The sequence below is a fragment of the Wyeomyia smithii genome, chromosome 2 (assembly GCF_029784165.1).
Source record: "Wyeomyia smithii strain HCP4-BCI-WySm-NY-G18 chromosome 2, ASM2978416v1, whole genome shotgun sequence".
In the NCBI taxonomy this organism is placed as follows: Eukaryota; Metazoa; Arthropoda; class Insecta; order Diptera; family Culicidae; genus Wyeomyia; species Wyeomyia smithii.
In genome coordinates this window covers 109,567,322-109,591,772 of record NC_073695.1, presented here as the reverse complement: position 1 = coordinate 109,591,772, position 24,451 = coordinate 109,567,322, and the positions used below count along the sequence as shown (strand labels likewise).

The 24,451-nt window shown below is 40.0% G+C and overlaps 1 protein-coding gene across 1 annotated transcript in view; it reads left to right on the top strand.

Annotated features, from left to right (window-relative positions):
• Nucleotides 1–24,451, top strand: part of LOC129725176 (LIM/homeobox protein Awh-like) — an 86,247-nt gene that overhangs the window by 55,116 nt on the left and 6,680 nt on the right. Inside the window, exons 3-5 of the mRNA XM_055680689.1 lie at nucleotides 11,304–11,518; nucleotides 11,572–11,793; nucleotides 11,862–12,059. Coding sequence (XP_055536664.1) covers nucleotides 11,304–11,518; nucleotides 11,572–11,793; nucleotides 11,862–12,059 — 635 coding nt within the window. The remainder of the gene's footprint in view (nucleotides 1–11,303; nucleotides 11,519–11,571; nucleotides 11,794–11,861; nucleotides 12,060–24,451) is intronic.

The window sequence follows — 24,451 nt, the reverse complement described above, 5'->3', positions numbered from 1 at the left end:
CGTCACACCGATCCATCGAATTCTGCCCTAAGGATATTGAGGTGAGATTCTTCCCAAGCATAATTACTCGTGAACGATGTAAAGCATTCAATGGCGTGGGATGGTCATTTGCCCCACCACGAATGCGAATCAGTGCAAATAATCCCTCGAGTGCATCCTGGTTTAGCTTTGCTGTCATAATGAATCCAGTGCCATAAAATTCTTGCATGTCCTCAAACAATGCTTTCAAGGATATAATGGACATCATAATCGCTCTCTGAAACACCTAAAAAAAAGAGGAATTATTATTAGAAAAATAAAAATCGTTTTATGTCGGATATTTTAGGACGAGCTTCGACTTTACGGAACGTTTTACTCGGTTTGCGAAGCTGCACCTACCTGTATGCTTTGTTTCCCTATCGGTACTGTAGTTGCCATAACGTGAAACATTTTATCAAGAGCAGCATTTTGAATTTCTAGGTTCGTTCCGTATGGTTTTTTAAGTATTACTGATTCATTCAAATTTAGACTGTTGAAAACACCAAAGTAGTCGTTGACTGTCAAAATAAATTCTGCTAGCTCTTTTGCAAATTGTGTTCCAACTTTTCGTTGTAGGGCGATGGCACACTTTCTGGAAAAAACTTTAGCTGCAAAAGCCACCTTTTGACGTTGACTGCCGGTAACAGTTAAAAGCTCCCCATCTGGTCTCGAGGTACGATGCTAGCCTAACAAGCCGGTCGTCGTAGGTTCGAGTCTCGACTCGGGAGAGACTGTTGGTGTCAGTAGGATCGTAGCGCTAGCCCCGCAATTGTCCTGTACACTTAACGGTTGGCTGCGAAGTCTGTGTATAGTGAAACAGAAGGTTAAGTTCCGAATCGGAATGTAGCACCAAGGCTTTTTTTTTCATACGCTTCCGATACTTGCACCTCGTCGTAAATTATTGCACATATCCGGTCCCTTTCTTACAGCGTTTCTGCATATGCTTTGAGAATCTGGATAATTTCAGAGAAGAAGCCTCTCCGCATATTGATTTTAGCGGCATAATCATGTAGACATTTTGCTTATGATAAGGGAAAATAGCATGTCTGGCTAATAAACTTGAGTGCAGGCTTACTCAAATAGTTGAGGGTAAATCCTATCGCTAATTCCTCGGCAGACCATTGCTTGACTTTCTTTTTTTGATCAAGCATGATGTCGATTTGGTTTTTTGTGTATCGTTTTGATAGAATGGCCTTGGATTCAAGCAATGTTTGCTGTTTATTGACTAGCTGTAAATCTTTGTTGGCTATTTCGAGTTCGGTGATTCGTTTTTTAGCTTCCCGAAGCTCTCGATGGTTCTCCGATGCCTCCTGTCGTAGCACTTGAATCAAAAAGCTATCAGAAACGACTGTGTCACTAGGTTCTTCGTTAACACCTTTATCCGAATAGTTAAGCTGCGTCCCAATAGAAAAATGGAACTGTTCAGCAGCAGATACGTTTTTGCCTTTCTTCTAGAAAGGTATAGCAATCACTTGCAAAACCGAAAGTATAAAAGTGCTCCAAAGGGCCGAATGGCATATATCACTCGACTCAGCTCGACGAGCTGAGCATTTTCTGTATGTGTGTGTGTATGTGTGTGTGTGTGTGTGTGTGTATGTGTGTGTGTGTATGTGCAGATTTTTATTCTCACTCACTTTTCTCAGAGATGGCTGGACCGATTTTCATGAAATTAATTGCAAATGAAAGGTTCTGTTGTCCCATAAGACCCTATCGAGTTTCATTGTAATCGGATTTTTAGTTTAGAGGTTATGTATCAAAATGTAAAAATCATGAAACATCATTATCTCAAAAACTACACAACCGATTTGAACAAATTGGAACGGGCTACCTGGAAAACCCTCAACCTTAAAATTTTATAAAGATTGAACTAGTGGTTCAAAAGTTAGGAAAAGAAACGTGTTCTGAAGACTGTTTAATCTCACTCATGTTTCTCAGAGATGGCTAGACCGATTTTCATAAAATCAGTGTCAAATGGAAGTTCTAGTTGCCCCATAAGACCCTATTGATTTGTTTTGCAATCGGACTATTACTTTGCCTGTTATGTTTAAAAATGTGAAATCCAGCTATGAAAAGTAACATATTCCGAAGACTACTGGACTCACTCACTTTTCTCAGAGATGGCTGACCCGATTTCCACAAAATTAGTGTCAATTAATAAGTTTAGCTGCCTCATAACAGCCTATTGAATTTTACTGTAATCGAACTGTAACTTCGTCTGTAATGTACCGAAATGTGAAAATCATCAACTTCATTATCTCAGAACCTACACGACCGACTTGATCAATATTATTATCAGATGAGCGGGCTAGTTAAGGGTTAACTGATGAATTATGATTGAACACGTGGTTTCAAAGTTTGGCTGCCCTATACGTTTACATTTCATTTGATTATTATCGAACTTAAGCAACCGTTATGTATTAAATTGTTAATAATAATTGTTAATAAAACAACGACAGTCTATTATCTCAAAGATTACATGGCTTATTTGAACATAACTAGTGTCATACGAACGAGTCATCTCTCAAATTTACAAATAACAAACTTCATAACAATTTGATATGTTGCTCAAAAGTAATGGAAAGAAAGGAAATTCAAAGACCATTGAAACCTGCTTTGATCGATATATGTGGCCTCAGCATAAATTAAATGGGTATCGAACTATTTGAACGTTCCAAATTTATTGATTCCTTGCGATGTGTTTAAGGTCTGCAAATGCACGACGAATCGGCCATAGGATATGATCAAAGTCAAATAACAAATCGTTTGAAATGATTGGTTTTATCTAAATGACAACATCCTCGACTGGCTTCTGAACATCGCCTTAATTCTTAATACATTCATATTGGGTGGTATTCGATCATTTTCAGCAGGTTTACTGGTATCAATCTGACACCGGAAATACCCATATTGGGAGGTATTTAGTTATTTTGGTTGTTTTTCAGAAGCTTAAAGTGGTCGTCTTTAAATTCAAAATGGTGTCCAGGGTCAATGTTTGGTTTCTATGCATCATCTCCAAATATCCATTTTGACTATTATTCGGTCATTTTCGACTGTTTCCTAGAAGTTGCTATTAAGCCATTCAAAACGGTGTCTGAGGTCAATTGTTAGCTTCTTGCAACATTCTGGCTCCGGAGATACTCATATTGGGTGGTATTTGGTCACTTTCTGTCATCTGGGCGTAATTCTGATTCCGAAAACATTCATATTGAATGGTATTTGGTCATTTCCGGCTGTTTGCCAGACACCGGAAGTCACCATCTTGAAATTCATGATTATGTCTGTGATCAATTTTCAGCTTCTGTGCTTCTTTCTGGTTCCGAAGTTACTCATATTTAATGGGAATCGTCAATTTCAGGCTGTTTTCCAGAAACCGGAAGTATCATTGCGATTCCGGAAATACCCATATTGGGCGGTATTTGGTCGTTTGCCACTGTTTTCCGAAACCGGAAGTCGCCATTTTGGATTTCATAATGGGCATTTGGAGACAATTTCTGGATTTTGAACGTCATACTGGTTAAAGAAACACTCATAATGGGGTGTACTTGGTCATTTAGCTGTTTTTCAGAAATCGAAAGTCGCCATCTTAGAATTCAAAATGGTATCTGTGGTCGATTTTAGGTCCTGTGTATCATTCTCGATCCGAATATTATTATTATATGGGGGGAAATCTGCCATTTTTGGCTGTTTTCCAGAAATCGGAAGTTGCCATCTTAATCCAAAATGTTGCCTGAGGTTTATTATGTAACATATTTGTTACCACTAAAACATTCACCAGCCAAATATGGTTCCATTTAGTTGATTAGTTCGTGATATGTGCAGAAATTTGTGCAAAAACATGTGCTTACAGAAGAATGAGGGGCGTCGAACCATCACGGACATATGTGTTACCTCTTAAAACATTCAAATACCAAATTTGGATGTATTTTTTTGATTGGTTCTTGAGCTGTGCGAAATTTGTGTTTCATTTGTATGAGACCCTTCCCTTATGGAAGAGAGAGGGATATCGAACCATTATGGATATATTTGTTACCCCTTAAAACATTAACATGCCAATTTTGATTCCATTTTGTTGATTAGTTCTCGAGATGTGCAAAAATTTATGTTTTATTTGTATGGAACCCCTCCCTTCCAAAAGAAGAAAAAGTGTCAAAACATTATGGACATATTTCCTACCATTAAAAACATTCATCTGCCAAATTTAGTTCCATTTAGTTGATTAGTTATCGAGATGTGCAGAAATTTATGTTTCATTTTATGGAACCCTTCCCTTCCAGAAAAGGGGAGGTGCGTCCAACTATTATGGACATATTAGTTACTCCTTAAAATATCCACATGCCAAATTCGGTTTCATTTGCTTGGTTTGTTCTTGAGTTGTGCAGAAATTCATGTTTCATTTGTATGGGACCCCTCTCTTCCAAAAGAGTGTGGGGTCTCAAACTATCATAGGAACCTTTATCGGCACCAAAAACCCCCCCATACAAATTTTCACGTCGATCGGTTCGGTAGTTTTCGAACTTATATGGATCAGACAGACAGACAGACAGACCGGACTGCATTTTTATATGTATAGATTACAACATCAATATTTTAGAACCTAAAGAGTGAATATATATTTATTGAATTAAAGCGTTCATGTAAATCTATTTTTACAAATAAAAGCTTGAATGAGAAAGGCTGGGTCTGACCGCTAGGTGGATTAATTTAGGTTTTTTGTTATGATTCAGCTGTTGTTTGATGTCAATCAAGGCTTTCCGCTTATGCTGTCTCGAGGGCCTCTTATTTCCGGCCTTTCTGATAGAAGGGACAGCTCAAAATAAACTATTGTGAGTACTGGTTCTGAGCTCCATTTAAATTTACCTGTGGGAATCAATTTTCGACGATATTGTACTTCCAAGCCGTCGATATACATGAAACAATCCGGACTAAAATGAAGCGAGCAAATGTACATATTATTCGTGTTGGTGCTTAGGTCCTGTCCAAAAAATCGGAGCCATTTCTTCCGAATGGCCGCATCTCTCGGGAATCGGTGGAAAGATAATTTGTGGGATAGGTTTACAGAATTCGAGGGAGATTCGAGCTTGGATTTCGATGACCGAACGCTCCGGCAATCCGGTACCACACATAGAGTCATGGAATAATCTGAAAATAGAAACATTATCTCACAAATCTACATATTTACCAGCAGAAAAATACTGTTGTTCTCAACTGCTATGCAATTACTGCACTCTATCAAAGCTAACACGTCATAGTTGAGAGTGTATGTGTGAATCGTGTATCAAAAAACTTCGAGTCCAGAATACCTTGTCATTACCGTACCCTGGTACGGAATAAAGAAATAATATGACAAGAGTTGCCAAGCAGCATTTTTTCCCATCATACCGTATGCGAACGTTGATGATTTCAAAGACTTGAAATGCGTCTTGGAATCACATCGCGATTTGTAAACTGCGTCAGAGAAAAACACAAACATTTGCCTTTATGCAAGCTATCTATAACACGCAATGAGTGTGTTTGAAGATACAAAACTCGTGCCCATCCCGAACAACATTCGCAACTCTGGGCTCACGGTATTGCATATTTTCATTTCAACTAAACACAGGGGAACGAAACAGTGGTATTTCTAATTAGACATCAAATTTTGAGGTTGACGGGTAAGATTCATCTCTGTTTATTTATTTATTGTTCAAGATTCTTAAAGCTAACAAAAAATTCTTACAGCTAACAAAGAAAACTATCTCACTAACACTAAAGCATCACACCAATACAGAAACAAATGGAGAACTCTTTGGTTATTACTTTTTGTGTATAATGCGTGGTCTAATACACAATAAGTCATAAAAAGTTGCACCAAGGTAATAAAATGTGTCCCGTTTGTGTTGGGTGTAGGGGCTTCTAGAAGCCAAAGAAACAATGGAGAATAAAAGGCCAAATACCATCTTATATTTATTTTCGCAACTGGGATGATGTCCACAGATCGGAAAATGGCCCAGACGCCATTTTGATTTTCAAGATGGCGACTTCCGGTTTCTAGAAAGTAACTTAAGATGGTCGAATACCCTCCAATATGTGTATTTCCGTAATCGAGATGATGTCCAGAGACTGGATAACGACCCCAGACACCATTTTTGATTCCAAAAGGTGACTTCCGGTTTCTGGAAAACAACAAAATGTGATCAAATACTAGGTAATATGAGTATTTTCGGAATCCGGATGATGCTCTTAGACCATTAAATGACCCCAGACGCCGTCTGGATCCCAAGATGCTGACTTTGGAGTTTATTTCTGGTGTCTGCGCATCATCCCGATCCCCGAAATACTCATATTGGTATTCGGCCATTTTAGGTTGTGTTCCGAAAACCGGAAGTCACCATATTGAAATTCAAGATGGCGTCTGGGATCGTTTTCAGGTCTCTTGGCATAAATTCGATTCCGAAATAACTCATATGGGGTGGTATTTGGTCAATTTTTCTGTTTACCGCAAACCGGAAGTCACCATCTTTAATTCAAAAATAACGTCTGAAGTTGATTTTTGATCTCAGAGTATCAATTCGATTCCGAAAATACCAGTATTGGGTGGTATTCAACCATTTTTGGTTGTTTTTCGGAAACCGGAAGTCGGTGTTTTGGAATCTAATATGGCATCTGGAGTCGTTTTCGGGTCTCTATGTATCACCCCGGTTCCGAAAATAAATTTTATTTATTTGTTTCTATGGCCTCTAGAAGCCCCAGTGGAATCTCTTCTGGAAGGTCCATTTTTGGGATATATCACCAAAACACCCAAACATATCCCAGAAAACCGAATTTCCGGAAGTAAGAAAATTATTTCGGGGCACCGCTCTAACGCAGCCAAAAAGAATCAGTGCGAAACCAGCGAAAAACAATTAACTTTTTTTAGCATAGTGTAATAAATACACTGTTCATACAGTGCGAACTTTTTTTTAAAAGTTCGCATCTGAGTATTTTTTCTAAAAAGTGGAACTCTCATGCTACAAACTAAATTCAAGAACTCTGGTAATACATTTTGAAGGCGAAAGGTTCATGCACCGCTTGGAAACAAAACCGAGTTTTATGATAATTGTTTGCAATAGTTCTGTTGCAAAAACAATTAAGTGCGTACTTTTGCCCCTCACTACTCTAAAGCGACAAACCCGGCGAGCAATTTTTATACGACACTTTCACGTAAGTTGATGCGTTTTGGTAATGGTTAGAGGCACCAAAATTCATAGGAATGGTTGAATAGCTATGATCTTAATTTTTTTTTTGGTTTGAGCTTTTGGAATGCACTTTTTTCCATTTTTTTCGAAAAGTGTAATTTACACAATAATGAGTCAGCAATTATCGATAAGTGAAAGTTCCGCCAATGTGAGTTTAGCCTTTATCGAGATTAATTTTTCAGTTAACGGATTAGCGATTAGCGATGCTAAATTTTTTGTTGGTGGTGCCTACCATTGGTTGAAATAAGTAAGATACTTCATACACAAACATACGAACGCCAGAGTCACTCACATACACTTGAACTTTCACACACACGCACGAACACACACATATATATATATATATATATATATATATATATATATATATATATATATATATATATATATATATATATATATATATATATATATATATATATATATATATATATATATATATATATATATATATATATATATATATATATATATATATATATATATATATATATATATATATATATATATATATATATATATATACGAACAAGCATACATTCACACACTCATACGAACGTTCATGCTTTCACGTAAAGGAGCACACGCATACCAATATAAATACTCACACATACGAACATACATTCACACATACAAAAATACAATAAAATTGCAGTATATAGTATACTGCTAAAATGTGTTTTTAAACTGGTTTTTCTTCGTAACTTTCAAACCACAAGCGCAATCTCCATTAATTTCATTAGTTAAGGGTTTGAGAGGTACCTCGTTTTTTTTTCTTGATTTTTTTATGAAATAATGAACCTTTACGATTGCTATCCCTTTCTCGGAGAAAGGCAAAAATAGGGCTGTTATGAGAAAACCGCAGCTTTAGATTTCAACTGTAAAAATTTCAATGTCCTTTAGAAACTTCCTAATTTCTAAAACAAGCCATTTCATTACTTTTGGGGCGATTCGGAGAGAGACGCTGTCGTTGCATTCACCTTATTATTTGGTATGGAATGATCCATAATTATCTGCTGGTTTTCTGCCATGTCTCATTGCAATAGAAAGCTCATGCTATGATTCGGATGACAGTAAGTATTTTTTCAGCCTAAAATCCAACACAATCGCCATGCAAAATAAAAATCTGTCTCAAAGAATATATAAGACTTCCTATTTCAACATTTTTCAAAATGACTTAGATACCTCACGTTCGTCATGCTTTTATTTATTTTTTCCAATTGCTTGATATCATTAGTATTTATTCTTTCCAATTTCTTGACAAGACTTTTGCAGTAAATCTTCTAAATAATTTGGATACAGTCCAACAATATAAATTGTATCTTCGCAGACAATGGTATTAGAGTGGACATAATTCTAAGTGTCAGTGACGATGAATATAAGTGTCAAACTTTTTTTTAAATAGTAATTTAGTTTCCACAACTCCTCCGAGTCGTGCAGTGGTGGCGTGATCATTTATAATGATTACGAAACAAAAAGTTAACATAGTCACAAGACCATGAAAACTTGAATGACCATATCATTTTCTCCTACAATGAATGCTAAGCCGCAAACCAAGCGTGTACGATGCTCATGATGATCACGCGATAATGATCTACTCTTGATCTCGCCTGTCACATCTTCATTGGACCTATTGCCGTACCTACTACATAACCCACACTGGCAGCTGGGAACGATTGGTGGAAAAGCAATAAGACAGCCAGGTACTGCTACGCTCCCGCAAGGATTCCTGCCGGACCGGTGGTGACGAAGGAATGATAAATTTCGAGATATTCTCCAGATTATGTGCATAATTTGTCCGCTCATGTTACACGCGAGTGCTCCTTGTTTCGAACAGCGCACCTCGCAGGGGATTGCTTCCCGGTGACAGAGTACAAGGCTGCGTGCCGAGTTGTGGAAAAATTAAATTTCTTCAATATTTCAGTGCTCCTCTGTCTTGCCACTTTTTCGCCTATCCAGATAGCAGAAAGAAACCTGTGAGAACAAAAGTCTTGCTGAAGTGTCTTGCAAGATAATGAATTTTATTGCTATTCCATTTTGTTGCTGAGTGCTACCGGTTTGCAGCTTAGTGGGGTTGCTCTCGCTGTGCACAATGTGATCAATGAGTTGCTGGGACCACTGCACATAGGAGTATTTGACCCAAAAAGTTGGCCGGAAGTCCGACATAAAAAATACACGATTTCCATCATTTTTTATTTGATTTCAGTTGACACATACCCTCATGCTATCACAGAACCCATTTGTGTCTTATTACATAAACCAAACTGTTATAATGTATTTCAAAGTTATTCCACAGTAAATTGGTAAGTTTAAAAAATACGTGCTACTGCTCGGGTGGCGTAGAAAATTGAAAAATTTTGTCAAAAAGTTTTTCTCTCTCACAGGACATAATTTACAAGATAAGTAAAATGTTTTGCAATATTTAAAACGTTGAATGCATAAAATAATCATGGATTGTTTTCGAAATAAGTGATTGTGAAAGTCGACCGCGAAAAATTCATAATATTGTGAAATTAATTATATGATTTAGTAACCTTCCGCGCAAGTCCCGTCGAAGCTTTATTCATTGACAGAAAGGTCAAAGCCTTCTGAAAATATACGAAAAGAAAAATCTCCCTCCTGGTTCCTCTTTTTTGTTTCATTGCCATTTTATTGAATGAAGATTTATATGAAAATTTCTAAATCTTTGTTTTATATCATGTGTAAAAAGACACTACAAAAGTGGAGTAAGCGAATTTAAAGTAATATTTTATATATTGGGTAACGTTTTGAATGAACGTCACATTTTTTGTGTTGATTATACAAAAATAACACGTTTTTGATATAAATCTCTCCAATTACTACCAAAAAAGAGCGACTTGGACTTTTGGCCAGCTTTTTGGCTTAAATACTCCTATGTGCACTGATCAGTTTATGGGAAGTTTATTGTGTGCACATCATAGCCAAAGGAAGAACTTCGCGCTAATTCGACTGCACATTCCTTCTTAAAAATGTATCTGGACTAATAGCTGAAGTGACTTAAAATTTTAAAATCATTTTATTTAATTCGATGATTCTAAACAATTATGAGAGATAAAAAAATTAACATAAAATGACGTTCGGGCGATTGTCTGAATTTTGATATAAAATTAATAAAATAAGTTAGAAATAAGTTAGAGTTCCTGCATTGTAAAAAATTGGATTTAAAAACAAAAAGTAATTAAAAAAAGGTTAATAGTTGGCTGCAAAGACTGTGTTCAATATTTACAGTGAAAGGTTTAGTTTCGACAGCGCGCGGTATGCTAGTACCTAATTTTTAATTTTTGGTTTTTCCTCTTTTCAGATTATTGATAATAATGACTTTTGGTAATTTTTTGATACTGTTAATATTTTTGACATTTTTCTTTTTACGTATTTAATACTGATTAATAAAAATGATAAAAACACATTTTTGGAGTACATTAAATACCTATCCTCAACGCGACAGGCGAACCCAGTATTAGCAGCTGTGGCATTGTTATTTTCAATACAAAATAAAAACACATTGCCCAGTTGCGGTTGTTCACTGTAGCTCCCTGCTACTCCAGTATCTCTATGCTTGTTTGCGCATAATGCCATCGGAGTTTCCCCACGATTATGGTATGAAATGCAGGTTACATACCCATTGCATGTTAATGTTCTTCTGGCGCGTGATAAAATATGTCGATATTTGTTATTTTCTCTCGTTTTATCTACACTGGTCCCGGGCCTCCAGCATCAGCAACACCATTGAGAGGCAAAAGCCAGCGGTATCCAGCACTCAATGGGTTGCGGGTCCGTGCTTGTGTTCTGTCTAATAATTAAAATTCCGGTTAAGTTGTTTCGCAACATGCGAAAATACTTGTCAAAATCTCCCCAGTGCAATTTTGTGCGAAATGTTTTATTATTAAGGTCGATGGTAAAGAATGTATCGCCATGACGCGTTTGTGGAATATGCGGTGCTGTCGAATCGTTGTTATTTTAATTATATGATCTAATAGTTTGTTCACGTTTTTGTTTTGTCAACAAGAACAAAAACCTAAATAAAAGCTTGGATATTCCTAATCTTTTTAGAACATATGGAGCAAAATGTGCACGATGCAATCAAAGTATAGCTGCTTCTGATTGGGTCCGTCGAGCTCGAGAACTGATCTTCCACCTTGCCTGCTTTGCCTGTGATAGCTGTGGACGCCAATTGTCCACTGGGGAACAATTTGCCCTTGCCGATGAGAAGGTGCTTTGCAAAACGCACTATGCGGAGATGTTTGACTGCGGAACTTCTAGTGATGGTTAGTAAGTTGTCGGTTGGTACTTTGGCATGAACTAAATTTTGCGCTTTCAGATGGATTTGAAGCTGACGATTACCAAAAGAACAGCAAGACAAAACGAGTTCGGACCACCTTCACGGAAGAACAGTTGCAGATTTTGCAAGCAAACTTCAACATCGACAGTAATCCAGATGGACAGGATCTCGAGCGAATTGCGTCTGTGACTGGCCTCAGTAAGCGAGTTACCCAGGTGTGGTTCCAAAATTCGCGTGCTCGTCAGAAGAAGCACGTTCAAGGTTAGCGTTTGCTGTTTCATTTTTAAATGTAATAATTTTATCTGACATATGAATATTTTTATTGATAGTTCCTAGGGATGGCGATTTGAATCCATTCGCCAGACACATCAACCTCCAGTTATCGTACACATTCCAACACAATCCGGTTCACTTAGCACATGCTGGACAAACTGGCAATATACACCATACTACTGGCAACATGGGCCCTAGTTTCCATAACAATAACACCATCAACTCGACAAAGTCCTCGCCGTATAGTAGACACAGTGAGTATGTGATATAACCGTTGTTTTGATTTATATACAGCCTTGTAATATTACTGTTCCAGCTGAAAATCGAAAAAACGACTTGCGACCTTCGATTTTATTACCTTATGCACAATGCGCATCATGTCGCATCTAGAATGTTTCTCATTCAATCATTTAAATGGAATCAAAATTGCCTTGTCTTTGTATGCTTTCCATTTAATTTAGTTATTTCCACCACAAAATGCTGGACAATACGGTAATAAAATTAAATTTGGCCAGTTGCAAGGCAATAATTACATTCGGAAAAGCGAACAACACTTTTTGGTAGCCAAAAAGGTTGTACGCTGGACAGACTATGATCTACCATCATAGAGCTCCGTGAGAAATCAACGCCAGTGAAGTCTCTTTTCAATCAGAAGACAGATATTTTCTTCTATCTACTTCTGCGATATCGTAGAATCTGTGTGTTTTTCGTTGAGAGGTTAAATTCCAAAATTGTAGTAACTTACACTAGAGCTTATCGCGAGAACTTTGTTGCAAAATGACGATCCGGTCCTGAGATCTAATCTTTGATCACAGATTAGGTACCAGTTATATTGACACTTTTTAACTAGGCGTCGTACACAAATTACTTAACGCTTAAAATCCACAAAACGCTGGGCTTTAGATCCCCTCTACCGCCCACCCCCCCTCATAACAATAAGTAACATTTAACATGACTTTCTACAGTTATGTAACGCTGAACAGCCGCCCGGGGGATAATACTTAGGACAAAAATCCAACAGTTTCTTCGCAAAAACTAAATACCGCCTTTTTTGAATTCATCCCACAGTGCGCCTTCCCGAATTTTTTAATTTTGACAAAATATCACAGTTACGTAACCGTACCAGCTCTTCCTGACCCCCCCCCTCCCTCCCTCCCTCTCCATTCTCCTTTTTGACGTTGGACTAACGTCTATGTCGAAGTTAGGCGCCTGAATTTGAAAATCTAGTAATTCAACCAGGGAAAAGTGGTCGAGTTTTGAGTGCTTATATATCGGTCATTTCTTTTCAGAATTTCGAGGTTTTGGTATCAACCGATCAGAAATTCTTCTACGCTTAAATTTATGTAACAAAAAAAACCTATTGTTTGAGATACACTATTGAAAAGTTGGTAAATAACATCGATTGTCTAAATCATACCGAGCAACCAATCACTGCTCCTCTTCCCAAGCACAGCCGACACTAACGAATACAATCGATCTGACTTTGTAAACAATTTGTTGTTGTTGTTGTTTTACTTCTCTTACCATTCCCTATTCTTTTAAACTTTTATCTTTTCCCAAATAACTAACGGAACCTTGATTTAAAAGGTACCATTCGAACATTTCTCCGCATCATTTTCATTCCAAAACTGTACCGGTATCATTCGCACGCCATCGAATTGAATTTCTCATTCTTGCGTTTGCCGGTGAAGCGGACGGTTTTTTTCTGAAGCAGCAGAAAGCTGGTGGTGGCACATATTGGTCGCTCACAAAAGCGCACACTATCGAATTGAATTTCTCATTCGTGCATTGGCAGGCAAAGCGGACGGTTTTTTTTTTCTGAAGCAACAGAAAGCTGGTGGTGGCGGATATTGGTCGCTTTTAGAATCGCATGCCATCGAATTGAATTTCTCATTTGTTTATTGACCGGCGAAGCGGACGGTTCTTTCTGGAGCAGCAGAAAGCGGTTGGTGGCAAATATTAGTCGCTTATAAGAGCGCACGCCACCGAATTAAATTTCTTATTCGTTGGTATGTATGGATTGCTGTACTGCCTATAATCGCATAAGAGTCCATATATTTCTTGCTTTACTATCGATTAAGGAAACAAAAAAGTGTGTTTTATTAGAAACAAAACAGAAAAAAATGAGAGGACCAATTGTCCCCTCTTAAAAATAATCGCTTATCAGTCCCACCAATTTTTTTCCTGTGTATGGCACATATTTTTCTGTTCAATCCATACAAATATTTGATGATGTTTTTTGAGCTTTGTACTGTAAAAAAATCATCAGATAATTAATGAATGCAAGGTTATTTCAAATAAATTCCACACAAAAGTTAATTTTGAGAAGACACTGAAACTGCAACTTTTTCTGAAAGTTCGTTCCCGAAAGGTTATTGGATCGTCAATCAGAGGTATAATAGCCTTGAGCAATGCTGCTTTCTGTTAGGTGTTAATTCTCTGTGGATGATCTGCTTACTTCAAATGTTCACTCAAGTTCAAATTGTGAGAACTCAGAAGAAATCGTTTTAAGTTGTTATCCAGCAGCCTATCCTAGACCACAATCTTATATTTGCTTTTTCAAAAACGACCTTAAAGTCGGGGTAAGTAATGGGTGGACGTCTACGCCATTCTCCATGCAGTATAGAAGCAGTGTACGGTCTTAAACGTGTGGCCATATTCGGATTACTTGAGAAAAATATGACTACTCCTACACAGAACGATTGAAAGTGAGACTGGTATGCAATTATTTAGCTCGCTTTTAATCGCATTCTTGCCTTGTTGGGGATATTATACCACTGCGACCAGTACTTAGATCTATTGTGGTGAAAATAATCGTATATCAGTCTCTTCCTTGTTTTTCATTGCAATTTTCACGAAAAAAGAAATTCTGCAATGAAAAAGTTATGATGAAGGTCTATTTCATTACATTATGTCGAAAAAAAAACAGCCCACCCCAAGAAGGTGAAATACCCAAAACAAGAAAATTATCTTCAGGTGCTGGTTTCTCAACTTGATAATTTTCCAGATGAGACTGATATGCGATTATGGGCAGTATAGTACGTGTGTGGGTGCTATAGTGGGTGCTTATCGAAGATTTAGTAATTTCTTGTTTATTCATTAACACTTCATAATAAATATTTAAACGTCTTAACGAACACGGTTGAATAATTCGACTTTACAGCATCGATTTGAGCTTCTTCAGCCGATCTTTATTCATCGAGGAAAAATTGATCAACACTTATTTGCTAGGAATTTCATTTAGATCAAACCAGGTTTTTTTGAGTACCGTAATTATCGGTAAAAGGAGTTCCATAAATCATTATTCTTTCAAAAAGTTTGCTTATAGAAGAGAGTAAACTAATTGGACGATAACTTGATGCTTCAGCTGGAATTTTTTCAGGTTTTAAAATTGGAGTGACTTTGGCATTTTTACATTTTGAGGGAAAATATGCTAATTCAAAGCATCTGTTAAAAATTCTCACCAAGAAATTTAAAGAGCTTTCAGGAAGTCTTTTGAGGAGGATATCAAAAACCCATCATCTCCTGGTGCTTTCATGTTTTTGAAGTTCTCGATAATAGTTCGTATTTCATTCAAGTTTGTTTCCAGTACCTACCTCTTGAGAAAGAAATTCTTCTCTGGTGATCTAATCATACTTTTGTAATACCTATTTCATTGCTTCGTTAAAATTGAAATTATGAACACTCTCGAACTGCTGAGCAAGTTTTTGAGCGTTTTTGTTTATTCGTAAGAAATATGTGGTCACCATTTTTAAGGATTGGAATGGGTTTTAGAAGCTTTAGAAAGGTTTGGAATATAGTTTTAGTTGTTCAACTTGTCTCATGAATTTTTCATTTCGCAAGAGTGTAAATCTATGTTTGATTTTCATTTGTAAATCTCTAAAAATAACTTTCAAAGCAGAATCACGAGATCTTTCATATTGACGTCTCCGTATGTTCTTCAAACGTTTAAAAAGATCTTCCCAACATTTAAGTTTCATGTTTACTACATAGGGTAGGGAACATATTCTAAGCAGCTTTAGGAACCGCCTGTGTATTGAGTCGAAATACTCGAAATGTGTTGGGTGAAATTCAAACGGAAGTATATCAATCTGTTCTCTATCTTTTTCTCTGTCAGAATTTGTTTTCTAAGTCAGAATTTGTTTTCTAAGTTAGCAAACTTCAACAATAATCAATTAAAATTACCAATCGAGGGACACTATTCCAATCACCTCGACCCTATTTTAAGCAGTTTCCATCTGTTTTGCAGGCGTTTTTTCCAGCACCCGAAGTGGCTCCTGAGTGGCTGCAATATAGGTCGATTTCTTTCGAATGATCTGTGTTCGCAGATTTCTTTGTGATAAACGGTATTTCTTATATTCGTAAAACAGCTAGACAATCAAAGTTTTCGTTTCCATCATTGAAATTGTCGATATTGATGGAAATGCAGGAGTTTAAGGCCTGTCTTCTTCGAATGATTAAAGTAGGCGCTGCTGCTCAAGCCGTTCCTTACCCTAGTTTGATATTTCACAGAAAGGTTTTGGGCTAATCAATTGTGAGTTAGATCCTCGTTCTGCAAGTTCGTCTGCCTTTTCATTCCCCATAATGTCACAAAGTCTGGAACCCAGTATGAATTAACCGAGTTTGTTAGACATAAGTGTCGCAATATGAGAATACATTACCAGACAATCTTGGATGTACATTCACCAGCATCCAATGCTTACAACGCTGCTTGACTGTCAGAGAAAATGGTGCAATTTGCATGTTTGTATTTTCTAGTCAGACAAACATTCGCACATTCGAAGATAGCAAAAATCTCTGCTTGAAACACTGTTGGACAATGTCCCATAACTACTGAAATATTAATTCCAGGGCCGAAGATTCCTGCTTCAGATTTTTCACCTATTTTTGAGCCATCTGGGAAAAATATCGTTGAACTTGGACGAATGTTTGGAACTCCGGCTTCGCAGTCTGTACTTGACGTTTCGCATACCTTGTAGGGAATGTCATAGTTATCCTGAGGTGCCATCCAGTGTCCTGTGTGTGGCTTCTAGCTGCACGTATTCGTACAACAGCAGCAGATGAAAAAATGCATCAAGAGTTTTTGGTGGTGTGCAACTCATTGTTCCTGTTATAGTAATTTTATCTAGCTTTGTTCTAGTGGTGGCTTTTTTGACTTTCGGCCACCCTTCTAACGAAGCGCAGGTCAATTTTGAACGTATACTACTTTACTTTACTTTACTTTGTTGGCTAACGGACCGTTAACCGGTCTAGGGCCGAACTAATTAGAGATGTCCAGCTTCTTCTGTCTTGGGCAGCCGTTCTCCAGTCTCCTCGTACACCAGCAGATCGTGCATCTTCTTCCACCGCGCACATCCACCGCGTGCGAGGCCTACCACGGAGTCGACGGCCTCTTCCTGGTTCTCTACTGAAGATAGTTTAGGCGGCTCTCTCGTCAGGCATCCTGGCTACATGTCCAGCCCACTGAAGCCTGCCCCGCTGTATTACCTTCACTATATCAGTATGTTTGTATACCTGGTACAACTCGTGATTCATGCGTCTGCGCCACACTCCATCTTCCAGTTTACCGCCAATCGATCGCAGAACTTTACACTCAAAAACTCCGAGCACTCGTCGATCAGCTTCCTTCAGCGTCCATGCTTCATGTCCGTAAAGAGCCACCGGGAGCATCAGCGTCCTATACAACGCTAGTTTTGTGCGAGTTTGCAAACTACGGGACCTTGGCTGGTTACGCAGTCCGTAGAAAGCCCTGTTCGCAGCTGCAACTCGTCGTTTCACTTCACGGCTCATATCGTTGTCACATGTCACATGGAGTACAGTCATAATGCATTGACCGCCTTGTTGATTGCATAGTCAAGATGTGCATTTCAGTTCAGCTTGGCATCAAGGATAACTCTTAGGTGTTTAACTGGTTGACTAAATGGAATTTCTAACCTCCAAACTTAAGAGTATTTAGATTGAATTTCCTCTTTTTAGTGAAAGGTACGAATACACCCCTTCCCCTATGTAACAATAAATAACGCAAACTTCAGACCCCTCCCCCCCCCTCTACTTCCTTGCGTTACATTTTTTGTGTACGACACCCTACGAAACTATTGAGAGCGGTGCTAAAACAAAAAGATCTTTTATGTGCAATATATTATTGGCGTAGAACTACGTCTCTATGTAAGTTAGGCTATTGGGTGATGGTTTCAACTTAGGGTACCTGAAAAACCTTCGAAGGATACTCGAAAACAAATCAGTAAGTGCCGACAGAGCAATTTTTTTTAAATATAAACACCGTTCTCAAAAAAAAAAACAAGAAGCACAAAAGGACACAACAAAATAAGCTACATACTTATTTCCGCCTTGATTGTTCGGTATTTTTTATTGCGGTCGCGTTCAGTAAACTTGAAATTTTACTGGTCATTCTGTAATTTTCTGAAAAATTACTGATGTCGGTTAACTTTTTTGCCGAAATACTGTTCAATACAACTCACTTGACGAGTTCAGCAAAAAACATTGCTGACCTCTTCAGTGAACTAGAATATTTTTTGCACTCTTTTATAGTTCAGTAAATTTTAAACTTATCCAGATGTTGCTGAGTAATCTCTAATTGTTTCACTGAACTTTTGTTTATTTTACTATACTATTCGGTAATTTTTCTGCATCTGTCATAACAGAATCGCACATCAGAGGTCTGCCATTTTGAGATTTTCAGAAAAGTTTCGTGGCTGTGTTATTTAAAATGTTCTACGAGCCATTGGGACAAAAAACTCTAAAAGCAGTATCGTGCTTTCAAATTTACCACCACAGTAGATCAATTTACATGAAGTCTTTAACAAAAAGTTTATATTCGCCATGCTATAAAACGTATCTAGTTTTAGTAGAATGTGCATGAAACATTAGTATAATGGTCTGAACAATCCGAAATACCTGTATAAAATTAGTCATCGGTTGCAATAGCAGCTATAGGAATAGTTACATTCATATCTATCTATATTATTATAACCGGGAAAAAGCTTATGTTGCATTTTGCCAAAGATGACTAGAACAAGATACCTGACTCTTGCAGAATTCATCGGACATGATTGTCGCTGCGCGTGAGCAAAAGTCGGACTAATTGATACACTGTTAATATGTTGTATACTTAACGTCAAAATCAACTGACGACAAGGCCAAGACTTGACTGCTGAAAGATGAAACATTTTTTTCAGTATCCATGTGGACGACTTTACGGTGCTGCCATCCGAAAAATGATAATAACGTGTACGAATGTTTAGTTCTCAAACATGAAACTCTCCGGAAGAATCAATCGTCCTGATAACCGCTAGGAGCACGCTCTTCGGCAAGTTTTACGCTTTTGCCGAGGTAGATAAAGCAAAAATCGGGTGCCCCGGTGAACCTGACTATATGCACAACGGTTCTGAAACCTGGTTTGCGACATATCAAACTTTAAGTTTTGGTAGAATGGGACCTGCAAATAAATATTACCCCTCAATATAAACCCCCACTCTGACAGTCAATTTCACACTTTTCTTTTGTACTTTGAAGTACAAAATATATGACAATAGCATGTGCAAAAAATGACAATATCATTAATCTGCATGTTATCTTAAGCGTCAAGCTGACCAAACTGCTACACCTTTTTCATATACAATCTTGAAAAGCTCAACGATCGATGACGGACTATGCACGATAAATCGGTTTTGCTCATAGTGACAATTTTATGAGAATTTAAGTCATCAGATGGCAGAACTAACCGTCGGAAATCGGTCGTGTTCAAAATGTATGAAAAATATGGAAGTTAGGTATCTTGTTCTAGTTATCTTTGATTTTGCGGAACACTTGTAAATTTGTGACGAATCATCAGCTTTGTAAATGCCGACTCATGCAGCAACTTTTGATGGACGCTTTGTAAATTTTTGCTGAGCTATCTTCTTTATTTGATGTTTCAGCCACAATGAAAAAACACCGTACGCTCGTCAAGCAAATGAATTAACGAACAGATTACTGATGACTCAGCTATTAAAAACTCAGTAAAAAGTTTGCTGAGTTCGGTAAAAGAAACTAAGTGTGTATGTTTTTGCAAAGTTGGTTTATTCAATCTCCTCTCCTAGGCTAAATTTCCGGACCTAAGACTCAATGCTACTCATGGAATTCCGTGAAACTCTTGCGCTATCTCTCTTACACACTTTCATCCACTCTTTATTCAAATTCTGCTCGTTTTTGAAGACCTTTCCTGTTTTCCAAAGCTTGTCCTTCAGAACCGCCTAGAATCCTTCTATTTGGCGAAGTACTGGCGAATTTGGTGAATGAGCCTCCTTCGGAACAAAAGCAACATCGTTGATCTCGTACCACTCCTTCACCGGTTCCGCGCAATGACACGATGCCAAATCCGGCCAAAACAGAATGTCTCCTTCTTGGGACCGGAGAAAGGATAGCAGGCACTTCTGAAGACATACTTCTCTTGTTATTCGGCCGTTGATGGTACTGTTCGTTATGTACGGTATACTTAATTTCCAGCACCCACAGATCTGTTGCCACATCGAGTACTTTTTGGCGAACTGGTCGACCTTCTTCTTCCGGAACTTCTCCAAAACATTCGGACGGGACTTTCCGACGAAAAACTCCAGGTAGCCGATCTGCTTGGCACCCGCTTCAATGTACATCTCGTCGACCATTACAACGCATTTCTGCTGCACCGACCAGTCGTGGTACAACTTCCCGGTGCGGTCACCGTATTCTGTTTATCGGTTCGGTTAGGAATCCGCTTCGTTGTCTGCTGGACGAATCAGACGGAAAAATTGACTTTCTCGGCCTCTTTCCGAATCAAAAGGTTCGAGTTGCGTTTCAAGTAATCCCTCGCCTGACTTGCCTTCACCGGGTCGGCAGTCATCGGTTTTTTACCGCTGACAGCTAGTCGCTGGGTCGTCTAGGTTTCCTTAAACGGTTGTACCACACGGGACACGGTCGAATGGTCGATTCCCAAACTGTTTATCGATCCACCTGCTTGACTGGTCTGTACGAACACTGTGAATACGCTATGAAAACGCCAGAAAATTCCAAGTACTCGCCCCTCTGATCTTGTAAATGATTTGACGCAAGGTGACATTTGGTCCGTTGTAGATCAGTACTCTCCAACAAGGGCTTGCTGCAATGGTCTCAGTCTATGCATCAGGATGCAGGAGAGAATTTTGTCCAGAGCAATGGGGAGTGTTATGCCTCGAAAACTGTTACAATCGAGTCGGTGGCCCTTTTTATAGATTGATTTAATGAGTCCGTCGAACCTGTTTGCTGGTAGTTTGTCTTTGACCCAAAGTATTAGGATAGGCCGATGAATTCGCAGTTTTCGCGTTTCTTGTGTCAGTATAATCTCCACCGTCACCTTTTAATATTCTGCATCGAACCATTGAGCTATCCGTCAACCATGGTCGACCTGAAAGCTGGCTTAACTATATGGGTATTTCAATGTGCGCTTCGGATATATGCAAAGCAAAGCAAAAGCAAAGCCTTGGGTGCTACATTCCGATTCGGAACTTGCCCTTCTGTTTTATATACACAGACTTTGCAGCCGACTGTTTAGTGTACAGGACAATTGCGGGGCTAGCGCTACGATCCTACTGACACTAACAGTCTCTCCCAAACCGAGACTCGAACCTACGACGACTCGCTTGTTAGGTCAGCATCGTACCTCGAGATCATCTGCTAGCTTCGGATATATATTCGTGCAAAACATGTGCTACAGATTGAGCTCCAATGAGCTTGGAACGGGCTTTATAGTGCTGGGTAGGATGCGCCAATGCGTGATCGGGTGGCAGCCGATCAGTGCGAGGATGTGTAAGTTGAGAATTAAGGGCCGGTTCTTCAACTACAGCATCATCAACGTGCACTGCCCACACGAAGGAAGAGCCTACGATGAGAAAGAAGCGTTCTATGCGCAGCTGGAGCAGGTGTATGATAGCTGTCCGCAACGGGACGTTAAGATCGTCATCGGTGATATGAACGCTCAGATAGGACGGGAGGCAATGTACCGACCGGTGATAGGGCCGAATAGCCTGCACGCCGCATCAAATGATAACGGCCAACGATGTGTGAACTTTGCAGCCTCCCGCGGTATGGTAGTCAGAAGTACCTTCTTCCCCCGCAGAGACATCCACAAAGCCATCTGGAGTTCACCCGACTTACAAGTGGAGAACCAAATCGACCACGTCCTAATCGATGATAAATTCTTCTCTGACGTCATCAACGTTCGCACCTACCGCAGTGCGAATATTGATTCGGACCATTACCTTGTTGCAGTATGCATGCGCTCAAAACTTTCGACGGTGCGAAACACGCGTCAAAGTCGCCTACCGCGACCAAACACCGGGCAACTACGGGACGCCGAGGTTGTACGGGAGTACGCGCAGCAGCTGGAAGCAGCATTACCAACGGAAGAGCAGCTTGGCGCAGCTTCTCTTGAAGATGGCTGGAGGCCATCGATCAGCCATAGGTAGTACTGCTGTAGCGGCGCTTGGTACTATGGCTCCGAACAGGAGAAACGACTGGTTTGACGACGAGTGCAAACAGTTAGTGGAAGAGAAGAATGCAGCACGAGCGAGAATGCTGAAACACCAAACGAGGGCGAACGTGGAGCGCTACCGACGCGCACGGAACAGGCAAAACTCGGTCTTACGGAAGAAGAAGCGCCAGGAGGAAGATCGAGATCGCGAGGCGATGGAGGCACTGTACCGTGCGAATGACACACGAAACTTCTACGAGAAGCTGAACTGTTCCCGCAAAGGCTATGTGCCACAAGCCGACATGTGCAGGGACCTGGGCGGCAACCTCCTCACGAACAAGTGTGAGGTGATTGACAGGTGAAAGCAGTACTAAATGAGGACCTTAATGGCGATGTAGCAGAGGACGACGACGGGGTGGTAGTAGATCTCGGTGTACGCGCAGATGATGACAGAATCCCAGCCCCTGACCTCCAGGAGGTTAGAGAGGAGATCGGCCGGCTGAAAAACAATAAGGCCGCTGGAGATGACCAACTCCCCAGCGAGCTGTTAAAACACGGTGGTGAATCACTGGCTAAGGCGCTACACTGGGTTATTGCCAAGATTTGGGAGGAGGAGGTAGTACCGGAGGAGTGGATGAAGGGTACAGTGTGCCCCATCTACAAAAAAGGCGACAAGTTGGATTGCTGCAACTACCGCGCAATCACGTTGCTGAACGCCGCCTACAAGGTACTCTCTCAAATTCTATGCCGTCGACTATCACCGTTCGCAAGGGAATTCGTGGGGCAATACCAAGCGGGATTTATGGGTGCCCGCGCCACCATGGACCAAATATTCGCGGTACGCCAGGTCCTACAGAAGTGCCGTGAGTATAACGTGCCCACACATCACTTGTTCATCGATTTTAAATCGGCATACGACACAAGCGTTCGAGACCAGCTATTGCAGATTATGCACGATTACGGCTTTCCGGATAAACTGACACGGTTGGTCAAGTCGACGATGGATCGGGTGATGTGCGTAGTTCGAGTTTCGGGGACACTCTCGAGTCCCTTCGAATCTCGAAGAGGGTTACGGCAAGGTGATGGTTTATCGTGCTTGCTATTCAACATCGCTTTGGAAGGTGTGATACGTAGAGCTGGTATCGACACGAGTGGCACGATTTTTAGAAGGTCTGTTCAGCTCTTTGGCTTCGCCGATGACATTGATATTGTAGCACGAACCCTTGAAAAAAAGACGGAGACGTACATCAGACTGAAGGCTGAAGCCGGACGAATTGGACTGGCCATAAACGCATTGAAGACCAAGTACATGAAAGGAAGAGGTTCCAGAGAAGACAGTGTCAACCTCCCGCCACGAATTCATATTAGCGGTGATGAAATCGAGGTGGGCTCACTGGTGACTGCTGACAACGACACCAGCAGAGAAATTCGTCGACGCCTTATGGCAGGAAATCGTGCCTACTTTGGACTCCGGAGGACACTCCGCTCGAATAAAATCCGCCGCCGCACGAAGTTAACCATCTACAAAACACTGATCAGACCGGTAGTCCTCTACGGCCACGAAACCTGGACTATGCTCGTGGAGGACAAACGCGCCCTTGGGGGTTTCGAACGAAAGGTGTTGCGTACCATCTGTGGTGGAGTGCAGATGGAAGATGGATCATGACGGAGGCGGATGAACCACGAGTTGCATCAGCTGCTGGGAGAACCACTCATCGTTCAAACGGCGAAAATCGGGAGACTACGGTGGGCTGGGCATGTCGTTAGGATGTCGGACGACAACTCGGTGAAAATGATTCTTGATAACAACCGACTGGAACAAGGCGACGGGGCGCGCAGCGAGCAAGGTGACTCGATCGACCTGCGGGGCCTCCGCAGACGACATGGCTGGCGAGCTGCAGCCATGGACCGAGTTGAATGGAGACGACTTCTTCGAACAGCAAGGGACACTTCGGCCTGGAGCTGACTGGTAAGAAGTATGTGCTACAGATTTCCATACGTCTTGCTGCGGCGAAGTTCACCGAGCTCAAGCCATTTCCATTACTGGAGGCTGTTTCTACCACTAATAGGACGGAAGAACTGCTCCTGTTTGGCTTGTTCGTTTGCATCCCCGATGACAATCTTTATATCAGGTTTTGAGACTCTTTGTATGTTTCATTGAGG